Source organism: Momordica charantia, assembly GCF_013281855.1.
Source record: "Momordica charantia cultivar OHB3-1 chromosome 1 unlocalized genomic scaffold, Mcharantia_2.0 BLBB01000001.1, whole genome shotgun sequence".
Lineage (NCBI taxonomy): Eukaryota > Viridiplantae > Streptophyta > Magnoliopsida > Cucurbitales > Cucurbitaceae > Momordica > Momordica charantia.
This window is the reverse complement of record NW_028275157.1, coordinates 19,966,317-19,980,487: the sequence shown is the minus strand read 5'-3', so window position 1 is coordinate 19,980,487 and position 14,171 is coordinate 19,966,317. Positions and strand designations below refer to the sequence as shown.

Genomic DNA, 14,171 nt, shown 5'->3' with positions numbered 1-14,171 from the left:
TGTCATCCATCATACATTACATAAAATCTAAATTCTAATTACTTAGAATTCGTAAGTACCTTATATTATTACTTATAATTAATATAATCATCAAAATATATGAGATTAATGATATTATTGTTATTATTAAATAAGCTACAAGTAAAAACGTATCAAATTAATAAGGATAGTAATCACAACTAGATATGAATCAAATCAATCCTGATATAATTTCTATCTATTTTTCTTAAAATATAATTTTCAAATTATTGTAGAAATGAATGAAAGATGCAAATGTATCAAGATTTTGACATCTCAAAATTTTTCTATTCTGTAATTAAATCTATTTATATAAAAATATTTAATGATAGAATTAATTTATGTATGTACATAGAGAGGCAAACCCTTTTTACTCTAGCTTTTCACATTCAATTTATTAATTTATAGAGGTGCATTTAAATTGCATTATTTCAACCTTCAACTAAATATATAACGACTTTCATATTTTCATTTTGAAAAAGTTATTTGGGCATTGTTTTTTTTTTAAGTACTTAGTTTATTTATTAAAAATTTTAAAGATTTTCGAGCTAATATTGAACTTTTCAACTTTAATAAATATAAAATTATTTTACTAATTTAATTTCATATTATGATTATATGTACGAAAGGAAAATCCTTTACTATATTATTGGAAATGAAATGACATAATTTTTATATTTCATACAAATTATTATTGATAATTAAATAATTTACTATTTATAATTAATTAAAAATTTTGAGAGGTATGGCTGATTTTTTTTAACAAAAGAAATATAACTTGTAATTGATCAGTAAAAGAAATACACTCATTCACTTGACATACTATTATTCAACTCCACGTTGTAACATCTAAGTGTTTATTGGTTAATAATAATTAGAAAAACAAAAATAAAAATTGTTAACGACACAATAATATTTTAAAATATTTTTGCCGCTAGCTCATTACAAATAGAAAACTATTTAAAAGTAATTTTTTTTAGTACCATGAGGGTGGGATCCAACTCATAAATTTTAAATTTTAATGTTTTTTAGCTGTCACAACCTTAAAAAAAATAATAATAAATAAGAATAAAATATTAAAATTCTTCCAAAAAAAAATAAAATAAATCTCTTAACAAGAACGTATATTTATTATAACTTAAAGGAGTAGGAGAGATTCACCACACCTTATTTCTTTTAAATTCTTCCACCCCAAAAACCTGAATTCACTCATATTTGCAATTAATTTATGAAGTTTTAAAAGGAACAGAACTAATTAAATAACGATTGTTTTATTAAAAAAAATATATTATATTAAATTACTTCACTGCACCTTATTCTTTTAAAATTTTCGAAAAACTTCAAAATCTGCTTCAAGTTTCGAAATAAAAAAAATAAAAAAAAAACTACTTTTTAAAGTTCATCAGAGAGGCCTTTATTACACGACAAAACTTTAGAACATAAATGGAAACTCTCAAACACAATCTCAAAACCAGAACACACAAATGTGAAATGTGTCATTTTGCATCTTTATATTTTACATTTGTTTGTTTTATTCCTTGGAACTTTGGCATTGAAAAAAACTTCAATTACGTCCACTGTCCCAAAATTCTTATTACTCTCCCCTCTTCTTCTGCTTCCTCCCAATCCCAATTCTTCTTCTTCCTTTCTTCCTCTTTCTTGTCTTTCTGTCTCTTCCTTCTCTGTTGTGTTTGATGATGGACTTCCTCTTCCTCCTCCACTGCTGTCTTCCTCCCTTCTGTTATCGTTTTTCCTTCCCCCCATTCTTCTTCTTCCTCTCTTTTTCCTGCTTTCTCCTCCTCCCTCTTCTTCTCAGCTTCTCTCCTGGCTTCCTCTGCCGCTGCCTCTTCCTCCTCCCTCCCTCCTTTCCCAGCTCCCTCCTCTTCCATCCTCTTCCTCTCTTCCTCCTCCTCCATCCTCTTCCTCTCAGCTTCTCTTCTGACCGCCGCCTCCTCCTCTTCCATCCTCTTCCTCTCAGCTTCTCTTCCGGCTGCCTCCTCCTCCTCTCTCCTCTTCCTCTCTTCCTCCCTCTTTCTTGTATCCTCCTCCTCCTCCCTCTTTCTAGCTTCTTCCTCCTCGCCTCTCGCCGCCGCCTCTTCCTCCTCCTTCCTCCTCCTCTCTTCTTCCTCCCTCTTTCTCATATCTTCCTCCTCCTCCCTCTTTTTAGCTTCCTCCTCCTCACTTCTCGCCGCCTCTTCCTCCTCCCTCTTTTTAGCTTCCTCCTCCTCCCTTCTCGCTGCCGCCTCCTCTTCCTCCTTCCTCTTCCTCTCTTCCTCCTCCCTCTTTCTCATATCTTCCTCCTCCTCCCTCTTTTTAGCTTCCTCCTCCTCCCTTCTCGCTGCCGCCTCTTCCTCCTCCTTCCTCTTCCTCTCTTCCTCCCTCTTTCTTATATCCTCCTCCTCTCTCTTTCTAGCTGCTTCCTCTTCCTCCCTCCTCTTCCTTTCTTCCTCCTCTCTCTTCCTCCTCTCTTCCTCCTCTCTCTTTCTAGCTTCCTCCTCCTCCTCCCTCTCCTTCTTAGCTTCCTCCTCCATTAACCTCTTCTCTTCCTCTGCACAAAAGTTGCACTCCAAGATAACTGAATCAACCTGTGCGGCCAACAACCGATCAATTGTGGTCTCATTCACATCAAACGACGAAGCCAACACTTTCCTGTCCAAATCCTGCAACACCGAGCTTCGTCCAGCCATAAACTGTGGATGGTTCGATCTCGTCGTCGTGCTAAAACCGATGAAAACAAAAGAGCCATTATTGAAAGACATTTGCACCATTGGATGAAACTTGGGCGCCACAAAAGCATCGCCTTTACCAACCATAAACCTCCAGTTTTTGCACTTTGAACTCCTTTTTGAACTCCCCCCAATGCTCGAACAGCCCACCCGAACTATTCCCGGCTCCTCTGATACCCCGATCCCTATCTCCCAGGCACTTGGATTCCAATGTGGACCCATCATCGAGCCCTGTATAAAGAAAACAGAATTAACATAAATTCCAATGAATTCCGTTGTTTTGTGGTCTCTGAAAACTGAATAATAATCTCTTCTTACCGATACAAGTTCGACGTAGAAAAGGCCCACGTTGGAGCCCTTCAACTGATGGTATTTTTTCTTAGTAACGGTCAGACTCCGGCCATTGCAGTTCTTGAAATCTGGCCGCTGTTCATAAATGTTGTACACATGCTGCTTACTCTTATCCTTGTTGAGTGCCATCCCACCAGCACCTGCACCTCCCATAAAGGCTTTCAAGAATCGAGCTTCCAACTCCCACGACATCGACGTCGGCTTCTTGCTCTGCGTCGTTACAGCGTGCACGATCAGCGGTGGCTTCGTTGTGTTCATCATTTCCTCTATTACTTCCTCAGGAGCCTTTTGAGACATTATCACAAACAGTTCATAGACTACTCCAATTTGAAATTTTCATTTCCGGTGAAATAGTTTGGCTCGTACCTTGAAAGATTCTTGGAGGATTTTCTTATCAAAGCCACGAACCAGATCAGTGATGCTGGAGTAGGCTCCGATGGTGGGGTCCTGCATCAAATTAACCCCCAACCCACAATTAAACATGGTATTTAATTTACAAAACTTCAATTAAGGTTATAAGTTTATACATACATAACGATCTTCATCAGTGCTGGAAAACAGAGCATAAATTCGAAGCTTCTCACGTTCGGCCTCTAAGCTGCTCTGCAAGTAAAAAATGGAGCCTGGCTGAAGCCTAAAAACAACTCCCCGCCGTAAATCCACCGTCCTCAAATTCCCATCTTCTAACCAATTCAATCTCCCACTCCCTACAATAAAAGGTTAGTTTTCGAGTGAAGCCGCTACAAGTTCAATCATGGCTTAGATGGAAACAGAAACAAGGCATACCCGTGTGGACATAGAAAACCATGTCCGAATGAAGAAGAACAGGGAGAAACAGGGAGTTGGGTTCCAATGTAATGAACTGAAGATGGTATGGTCCGAATCGAGAGCCATCGTTGAAATTAACCGCGGAGATCTCGCCGAACTCTGTTTTGAGAAGTGATTTTCTCTCGTTGGCTCTCTTCACGGCAGGCTCGGCACCTTCCAGCCATCCGTCGTTGCGTGAAGCGCTCGAAGGCAGAGCGAGAAGAAGGAAGAAGATGGGGATGAGAGAGGAAGATGAAAATGGCGATTCCTTCTTCATTTTAGATGTAGGGGAAGAAGATTGGAGGTTCTGGTTTTGCTTTTAACAGAGGCGATGGCGATGAGTTGTGGAGAAGCCAGTGAGGCTACGTGGCGTTTCAGGGGACACGTGGGATGGTCCTTGGACGCGTGGAAGCTGACTGAGTCCAAGCCGTTTGGGCTTTCCATTTATTTTGGGAAATTATGGTTTTCTTTCCTTTTTCCATTTTTTTTTTCTATAATACCTTTCTATACACTCAATTTGCTGGTGTCCACCTTTTTTTTAGTTCTTTTTGTTTGTATTATTTAACTCCGTTTTTAATCTCTGCTTTTAGCTCGTTTTTAACCTCTTTTATTTTGCTTGATTTAGTTGACTATCTACTTTTGAATTTTAAGCTACATTTTTTTAGATGTTATCTTTTTTTTTTTTTTTTGGAAGAAATAGGTGTTATCTACTTTTGAATTATATGATGGCATGGAACTATCTTACATTCTGTTTAGTGTTTTTTTTCATCATAAAATATTCCAATATCCCACTCATATGTCAATGACCATATTTACAATATATACAACTTTCTGACTATTTATCAAAATGATCTATTAAATAGTACTATTTCTCTTTTTTTTTTCGAAAAAAATATATTTTTGTCAATGAAGTTTATATAGTTATTTATTTATTCCTTGAAGTTTCAAAACATAGATGATAGTTAAATTGGTGACTGTATTTTGATAATTTGAAAAAAACATATATATATATATATATATATATATATTAATTTAATAATATTTTGATGGTCGAATAGACTCTCTCCTTCTCATCTCTCTTTTCTTTTAATGTTTTTTCTTTGTTTTTTATCTTATTTGATGGGCCGGAAGCCTTCATCTGGGCTTTTTATTTTATTATTTAATGAATATAATTTTTTTAAGATTTGTTAGTATAATTCTCCTGAAAATCCTATTTTTAGTACAACATGTTGGGAAGGGGATTCGAACTCGTAACCTTGTGGTTCGAGGTATATACCAATTACTACTGAGCTATGCTCGCTTTGGTATGGTTTTTATAGTTTTTGTTCTTTCATTGGAGTTACAATTTAATTTATAAGCATTGGTATGTAACGATTTAATGAATGACTTGAGTGTGTAATCATTTTTTTTATAAAACAACTTAATCACAGTAGTTTAAATTTTTTATGATTTATTTTTTACCACGTACAAATATTGCTGAAGTGTAATGAAGTTTTTTACATATGTAAATGGATGAACCAGTCAATTGATCTAAAATTACTTAAAATATTCATATCATTTCACTCGCATGGATTAAGTGTGCAACATAAATGTAGACCAACTGATTAAGATACCTATTTTCGATCAAAAGACAGTGAGTTCGAATATCTATACGTTGTGCTAAAAAAAGTTTTACATAGGTGAAGTGGATTTGTGTATTTATCCATAGATTGCAAACGTGTGTTTATATAGAGAGAGAGAAATGTGGAGAAAGAGTTATGTGGTTGGTCACTTTGTTTTATTTGGAGTGCCCCATCACTTGATTAAACTAAATTATAAGTTTTATCTGGTAAACTTTTTAGAAATATGTTTCACGTGTTGAGGACTTCTAAAAAATATTTAATAAGTATCTAATATTTAAATAAATTTTAAACTAAAAAAAAGTGACAGTATAATCATGAATTTTCACTTTTTTTTTTCCTGATAGATCTTTAAATCGAAAGTTCAAAGACTTAAAAGTTTCTATCCAGGAAAAAAAAAAGGAGTAGAAAAATTCAACTTCTCATTTTCAAAAAATCAAAGACAGAAATTTGTAATTTAACTCATGTTTAAGAAAAGTATGACTTTTAATGTGTTTGTGGACCAAAAGAATGTTATGCTTTATTGTTATGTTACATGATTTTTAATTTTTTTTAGTTCAACAATTATAAAGATTTTCAAAATCGTTGATTTTTGTGTTACATGATTTTTAATTTTTTTTAGTACAACAATGACGAAAAAAATAGATGAATCATCTATCTTATAAATAAGAGGTATCATTTTGTCCACCAAATTGCACTTCAACTGTCATAGCATTTAAGCATTCACCTCGCCGTTCCTTTTTTTCTCTCTCTTGCAAAATAAACATATGAAATGTGAATTGAGATGAAATTATAATTATTATAGTGATTTGTTCCGACAAAATATATTTTGAACTCTCAAATATGGGGTAGGTTGTTTGAAGTTTTAATCTAGTCCCTAAAATTAAAACATGATTATTGTAATTCCTCAAATTTGAAAAATATTTTTAAATGTATTTGAATTCATTTTACTATTAGCTGACTAACATTAAAATGATATTGATTTTGCTACTTTGATAACCTCTCCCTCTTTTCACCGTTATCTCTCCCCTCGCAATAGCTATCTGCAGTTGACATCATAATCGTAAAGATGAGGAGCTTGTTCCTCCATATCCAACAAACATTCCTCGTCTAACTTTCCTCAATTTTGGAAGTTCCAAATCCGACGAGGAATGTTTTGACAATAGAGCAACAACAAGAAGTTGGTAGGAGGAAGAGAAGGGAAAGAAGGGAGGGAAGAATAAAATCTAATCACCACAAAATAATGTTGAATTAATATATTTTGCCCAGTGAATTAAGTACAACTAACAACTTAATTCCCACATATTATTTTAATTTTAGACAACTAACTTTCAAAATAGTTCATCATCATCTAGAATTATTTATCAAACTTCACGAACGAAAATGTTCATCAAAAAGTTTTAGTAACCAAATTGACCGCTGCTCTGAATTTATTTATTATTATTATTATTTACAACCTACTCTAAATTTAAGGAGTAAAAGGATAGTTTTTTAATATTTTAATAGTTGACATTTAATAAAATTCATTAACTATTTTTTACCTTTTCTGCACAGTAAAATAAAACAAACATTTTTACATACACTGCACGTGTTAGTGGGTGCAGCATCCGAAAGGAACAAGTCAAGTCACAAATGTTTCATAACCAAACCAATTCAAAATTCAAAAAAACAAAAGTAGAAATCGTTTTAAAGAAATTCGAGAATAAACTAAAAATAATAATAATCATCAAGAAACATAGAATTGATTGCAGTTACACAGTTTGCTGAATTCGGGACATGGAGCTCCTCGTCCGACGACATCGAATTTGGCAAAACTACGAAAAAAAGGAACAGAAAAAACAAAAGGAAAGTTGAAAACTTTGACAAAAAAGTCGCATTTCAACTCCTCCACACCAAATTCAGCATCTCTTCCTTTTTCCTTTACATCTTTCGAAACCCAAACACGTCGTCTCCACAGACTCGAAGCCGATTCACACAACTCTTTCTCTCTCTCTGGAATCAAATCCCTCTTCATCGCCTCCACAGATTGTTTCGAACCAGTCTCGGATTGTTAAACAGCTGTTCCAGCAATCACCAGAAATTTAATCCACTTCCGAACAGCTCTCTACTTCTGTAGGAAGCATACAGTCCGGTGACAGTTCAACCCCCGGCGATTAATTTTCCGGTGGCTGTGTTCATCGATAACCCTTTGGATTCGGAAGGGTTTCGTCAAGTTTCGTAATCGCAGTGTTTTTGGGTAATGTGGGATTTTGGTCGGAGATGGGAAAATAAAGCTATTTGACCGATAGAGAGAGAGAGATTGAATCGGGGGAAAAAAGTAAAACCCTTCGGATTTTCTGGATTTTCCCTCTTTTCCTTTAGATTATCGAATTGTAATTCGGATTTGGGAAAAATTTCCGCGAAGCGATGCCGGCTGATGTAGAAGTAGATGATTCCTCTTCCCCTGAGGCGAAATCTTCCACTAAGAAAAAGCGAAACCTACCCGGAATGCCCGGTAATTTCAATACCCATTTTCAACTTTGTTTTAGTTTTTTAAGCTTTTTTCGACGATTAAAATTGAAATTGATCTTATCTTGGTTGCACAGATCCGGAAGCGGAAGTGATTGCTCTGTCCCCGAAGACTTTATTGGCCACAAATCGATTCGTTTGCGAGATTTGCAACAAAGGGTTTCAGAGGGATCAGAATCTGCAGCTTCACCGGCGAGGCCACAATCTTCCGTGGAAACTCCGGCAGAGGTCCAGTAATGAGGTGAAGAAAAAGGTGTATGTCTGCCCTGAGCCGTCGTGTGTTCATCACGACCCCTCCAGAGCTCTGGGTGATCTGACCGGAATTAAGAAACATTTCTGCAGAAAGCACGGCGAGAAGAAGTGGGAATGCGATAAGTGTTCGAAGAAATACGCCGTTCAGTCTGATTGGAAAGCCCATTCCAAAATTTGTGGTACCAGAGAGTACAAATGCGATTGTGGAACTCTGTTTTCTAGGTTCATAGAATTCTGATTGTTTACCTTTCTCACCCTGTTCTTCATTTTCCTCTGTATTATATTGTGTTTCTTTTTGGGGGATTTTGAGGGGTTTTTTCTAAACCTTTTTGAAGGAGGGATAGCTTCATCACGCATAGAGCTTTCTGTGATGCGTTGGCGGGGGAAAGGGCAAAAGCTCAGCCTCAGACGGTGGACAAATCGGATTTAGATTCCGGCTCGAAAGCTGCTAAAACGGTGGTGGCGAGACCGAATCCGGAGCCTTCTCCACCGCCACCGCCATCACCGCCGGCTACATCTCCTCCACAGTCAAGTTGCGAGCTAACAACAAGTGTGTTGCCTGTTCCAAGTCAAGGTAAAGTCAACCTCTTGGCCTTATTCTCTTTGTCGTGTATGGTTTTTGGTCTTTGTGAAACAACAAAACGAAAACCAAAATCAGAACTTTGTTGTCTGTTGTTTGTTTTTGTCTGTTACTGTTCTTTGTTTCCATCTGGGTGAAAACCAGAACAGTGGAGGTGATGTGATGATCTGCAAGAGATTTGAGGAAGTATTTTAAAATGGACATCTTTTTCTTTTCTTTTTTTTTGGTTTTGGAATGGTTACTCAAAACCTGTGAGATTCAGGACTTTTGTTAAAGAGATCCCACAAGTGCTACAAAAGCTAAAAGAGGATTTGGAAAGGGCTTTTATAGTAAATAAAATGATTGAGGATTCCTCCTTTTCGTTTTCTTTTACAGAATTCCCAGATGTCTATCTCTCTGTGGCTATGTGAACCTTTTCTGTTTGCCCATTCTTTACTCCTGTCTTTTTCTTGAGAAGATTCTTATTTTTCTCAACAGAGTTGCTGGAGAATCCCCCACAATGTATCGAAGAAGCACCGGCTACAACGGGTATAAGCGGGATCGGCAGCAGTAGTAAGAGCTCGAGTAGCAATAGCAGCACGATAAGTGGCGGATTTGCTGGTTTATTTTCTTCCTCATCTACGTCGATAAGCTTTCAACCTCCAAGACACCGCCCTGCATTTACAGACCTAATGCAAGCCATGGCTTGCTCAGATCGCTCGTCCGAACATGCACCATCTCCAAGCATCGAACCGATTTCTCTATGTCTTGCAATGAATCAAGGGCCACCAATGTTTGGAACTACCAGCCAAGACCTCCGACGGTTCACACCGACACCGCAGCCTGCAATATCCGCCACAGCATTGCTGCAAAAGGCTGCCCAAATGGGCTCAGCAGCATCAAATGCCTCACTGCTTCGCGGTTTGGGCTTAGTATCATCTTCCTCTGTAACTGCCCAGCAAGAGAGCTCGCCATGGAACCAGCACAGGCAAGTAGAACCAGATGGCATCTCGATCGCTGCAGGGCTTGGGCTAGGACTTCCCTGTGATGGAAACTCGGGATTGAAGGAACTAATGAGGGGAAACCGTTCCATGTTTGCTCCAAAACATACCACCCTCGATTTCCTCGGATTGGGGATGGCAGCTAGTGGCAGCCCCAGCAGTGGCCTGGCTGCGCTAATTACATCAGTTAGCAGTAGCGTGGACGTTGCCACGGCAACTCGTGACATACCAAGCAAAGACCTGAACAGAAGTAACTGAAACTGAAACAGAAACAAGAAACCGCAGAAAAAGAGAAGATGTTGTATTTTGAAATGTAAAGTTGCAACAGTCCCACAAAACCTATTCCCATTTGTCTGTCTTTTGAACTTCTTAGGAAGATCAAGCTATCACACATTTGGTTTTTGTAAACTTTGCTGTCACCTAGGATTTAGAAACAGCAGCGACATGGATTCCATGTCTGTATTTAATTTATGTAAGAGATCACTCAGTAAGATTAAATTTGTCAACTCAGCTCAAGAGTTTATCTTGTTCTTCAAACCAAACCACACAGTAATCTGAAATGCATTAAATTGAGGAGAGATCCAATTTGAATTTTGAATGATTTAAACTAAAACAAAAATGTATTCCGACCATGTTTAAGTATGTTGTTCTGGCCTGGTGGTATGAGTTTGAATTTTGGCTTTTAAGAGTGTGAAAGTGACAAAACTATGGTATCATTAAATTATAGATAACTTTAAATGGTTATAATTTGTCTGATTCGGACATATGTTGCGATATTTTACAAACAAAAAACAAAAACAAATATTGATGTTTAGGTTCAAATTTGGTGTCTCTGAAGGGACCACGTGGTGTCTGAACTGCTTTGTCGCTTTCTCCAGTTGTATTTCTTTCTTTCTTTTATTGGAAAATAAATTTTATTTTCGTCTTTGTGTTAAGTTTTTGTTAAGAAGACTCTGTCATTTCTATTTACTGCAACAATTTCTCCTCTGTCAATAGAAATGACATATTCAAAACTAAAAAAAGTGGTTTTCAAAAAATTGCTTTTATTTTTGAAATTTCATTCAAATGTGTTTTGATGAAAATATATCAAATAAATTGGGAGTAAACAAATATAATTTTTAAAAATTAAGTAGTTATCAAATGTGTCTTGGAAAAAAAAAATTAAGAATTGAGACTCGAGAGTAGGATATATCATATGGTTTTAATTAAATAGACTTGGTACTTTGTATCGATGTTTGAGATCAAACTAACGATGATTTCATAGGATATGTGTTTGTAGTTGCTGCACTATGTTGTTATATAATTGTAATTTTGATTATCTGGAATTGCTTAGTGTTATGATATTCCAAATCTAAAAACTTGAAAGAACAAGGAATCGAGAAAGGGGAACAAAGAAAAAGAAAGGAGAGGTTCACAATCAATAAATTTTCTTTCAAGATCCGATTACTTATCACAAAATGATCAGATTGAAGTTTTTCATTTCTTTAATGTTGTTTGCAAAAGTAGAAAAAAAAAATTGAATTCGCTCAAAATTGGGAAACTCTCACCCTTGAAAAAAATCTTATCTATCCTATTCACGCTATTAATCATGTAATCAAAATATCACAAGTTAGAAATAGTTAGACGCAATGCTGAAGAATTGAAATGAACTAAATCCTTGAAGAAAATAAAATATATCCGTGCCCACGATATTTAATTTTCAGGTTTATAAGCTATTGTATAAATCATAATGAGTCTATTCTTAAAATAATAATAATAATAACAACAACAACAAGGATGGTTACATTACAACAAACACTAAAGTACAAGATAGGAGGAACTTTATCTTTCTATTTTGTCATTTGATTTTAATCATCAAGGATAATGTTGTCATTCAAGACAAAGCAAAAATATTTAACCATTGGAAAAAAGGTTTATAAGGTAAACTCTTTCGTTGAGAAAAATGTTTTGGTTGAGTCCAAGATATCTCCCTGTTGGTTTGACTTCTTAATCATTGGGTGCAAAATTTTTACACAAGCTTTTATCTGGTTTCTGGTGGGATCTTAAAGTCTTATTCTCGTTTGGTAATGTTTCTATCGATTTTGAGAAACATAAATGTTCGATATTTTTTTTCTTATTTTTAAGTGACATTTTCAAAATTATGTATAAAATTTTAAAAATTTTCTTATTTCTTGTTTTCGTTTCCAATTTTATTTAAAAAATAAATATAAAATAAAATATATTAATATTAATTTAAAAGTTTTAATTTCATATCAAATTTTTATTTTTTTAAATTTTAGGGAATAAGAAACAATAATAATACCAAACATGTTTTTTTTCTCTTTTCAATAAAAAAACAAAAAACAATATTTTTATTTATTAAAAAGAGAAAACAAGGAATAATAAACAAAAAAAGTTACTAAAGAAGCCCTGTATTATTGTCGAGCATAATTCAGAGATTCATACCTCAAAAAAGCACTTTTTTTTTTATCCCCAAGCTCTATTTATGAGTACGTAAACATTTTTTTAGTACAACAATTTGAGAATATGAGAGATTGAACTTCCGACCTCGAATGGATTAATATATACCAATTACCATTGAGCTATGCTCATGTTAGCAATTATATAAACATTTTGAAAATTACACAAACAAATTTAAGACAAATAGAAACCATATACTGTCAAAGCAAGTATAGCTCAACGGTAATTAACATATATCTCCAACCAAAAAAGTGTAAGCTCAATTACCCACACCCAAATGTTATAGCATATAGAAACTATGTCACCAAAGGGAGTTTTTAAAAAAATAATGTGTTTTTAAAAAAATATTACACAAATAATGTACTAAAAAAACTAATTTAAAAAATAAGTCGGTGTAGTCACGGTCATTGGCCAAGGTTTTGGTTAAATCACATTGAATGGACGCGACGCGATTGTGCTCAGAATTGTGTCCAGTCGATAACTGAAATCGTGACCGTTCGCCACGATTTCTGCTCACCTTGCTCCAGCTACGGAGGTTGAAGACAACCTGGCGCGCAAATCACTTTATTTTTTAAATCCACTTTTTTCTTAAATTATTCCCTTTTTTTCCACCGTTTCTCTTTAAATTATTTTTAAGAATAACCTTAACCAACAAAAATTTGGTTTGGTCGAAATAGAATCTAATTTCTATCGGTTGGGAAATTAACTATCCTGTATAATTTTTCCTCCCACAAAAAATATCTAAACACAATCACAATATGAAAATAGAGGGAAAAGCACGTAAAACGACACAAGCAATTTATACTGGTTCACCTCAATTATGGGCTACGTCCAGTCTTCCGCAACAACGGGTTCTGCTATAATTTTGGGATAAATACAATGGACCTCACAAATGCTCTACAAAACTCTCTCTAGATGCCACAACAGTCAATTAGTTTCTAAGCACTACGACAATAGTTACTTAGGAATACAGAATAAAAAACCTCACTAACCTCAACGCTCTACAAATCAAGTTCGCTTTTCTTCCTCCGACAACAAAATACCACTGCCAGCCAACTTTTCCCTTTTGATGCAACAACACCACAACAGCCGCCACTCTCTTATTTTTTTTATCTCTCACGGTAAAGTGACATAAAAATCCTCAATCATGTATTAATATTAGGTCATTAAACCTAATGAAAACAAGGACAAGCTATGGACTTTGGGTGTGACTATTTTGGCCCAATAGCCTTTAATAATTATTTTGTCTCCATTATATCCCAACACTATCCCAACAGTTTTTTTTTTTTTTTTTTTTTTTGTGAAACAATATCTATTTGTACTTTTCTCGGAGGGGGAAATCAAAATTTTAATAATATTTTTAAAAATCAAATTCTTAAACATAAATAAATTGGTTAAAAGATTATTTGTCAAATTCTTAAACATAGATAAATTGGTCTTGTTTAGAAATTTTGGATTTTACTCAAGTTTTTTTTGTTCAGATTTTTCTTTTGAAATTTTTTGATTTGTTTAAAAGAATCATAATCCTAACATATAAAATCATAAATAATGAAAAGTATACCAATACCAAAAAAGTAGGGTGAATTCAATTTCCTGGAATGGCGTATGTGGAAATCGTAAGCTATTTCTATATGATGTGCAAATTCTTTTGACTTTGACCAAATATGCACCCTATTTTTTATAATAATTTTAAAACCTACCTCAATTTTGAAATTTCTTACTTAATTTATATTTCTTTTAATTTTATTTTGAAATCTACATTATTTCTGTAATTTATTTTCTAAATAGCATTATTTTTAAAATTAGCCCATGAAACTAAAATTTATTTAAAAATATAATCATTATTTCTTATTTTGAGCATTTTTTCTAT

General features: G+C 34.7%; 2 protein-coding genes across 2 annotated transcripts; one reads left to right on the top strand and one right to left on the bottom strand.

The window, feature by feature from the left end:
* Positions 1-1,486: 1,486 nt before the first annotated feature.
* On the bottom strand, positions 1,487-4,210 carry LOC111005340 (RmlC-like cupins superfamily protein). Its single transcript, XM_022276807.2, has 5 exons — positions 3,882-4,210; positions 3,627-3,802; positions 3,462-3,542; positions 3,063-3,380; positions 1,487-2,975 (listed from the first exon to the last, which is right to left on the bottom strand). The coding sequence occupies exons 1-5, from the start codon at positions 4,177-4,179 to the stop codon at positions 1,587-1,589; spliced, it is 2,262 nt and encodes a 753-aa protein (XP_022132499.2). The 5' UTR covers positions 4,180-4,210; the 3' UTR covers positions 1,487-1,586.
* A 3,051-nt stretch (positions 4,211-7,261) lies between these two features.
* On the top strand, positions 7,262-10,351 carry LOC111005342 (zinc finger protein GAI-ASSOCIATED FACTOR 1-like). The gene is made up of 4 exons (XM_022276809.2): positions 7,262-8,015; positions 8,107-8,503; positions 8,617-8,855; positions 9,339-10,351. The coding sequence occupies exons 1-4, from the start codon at positions 7,928-7,930 to the stop codon at positions 10,097-10,099; spliced, it is 1,485 nt and encodes a 494-aa protein (XP_022132501.1). The 5' UTR covers positions 7,262-7,927; the 3' UTR covers positions 10,100-10,351.
* Positions 10,352-14,171: the final 3,820 nt, after the last annotated feature.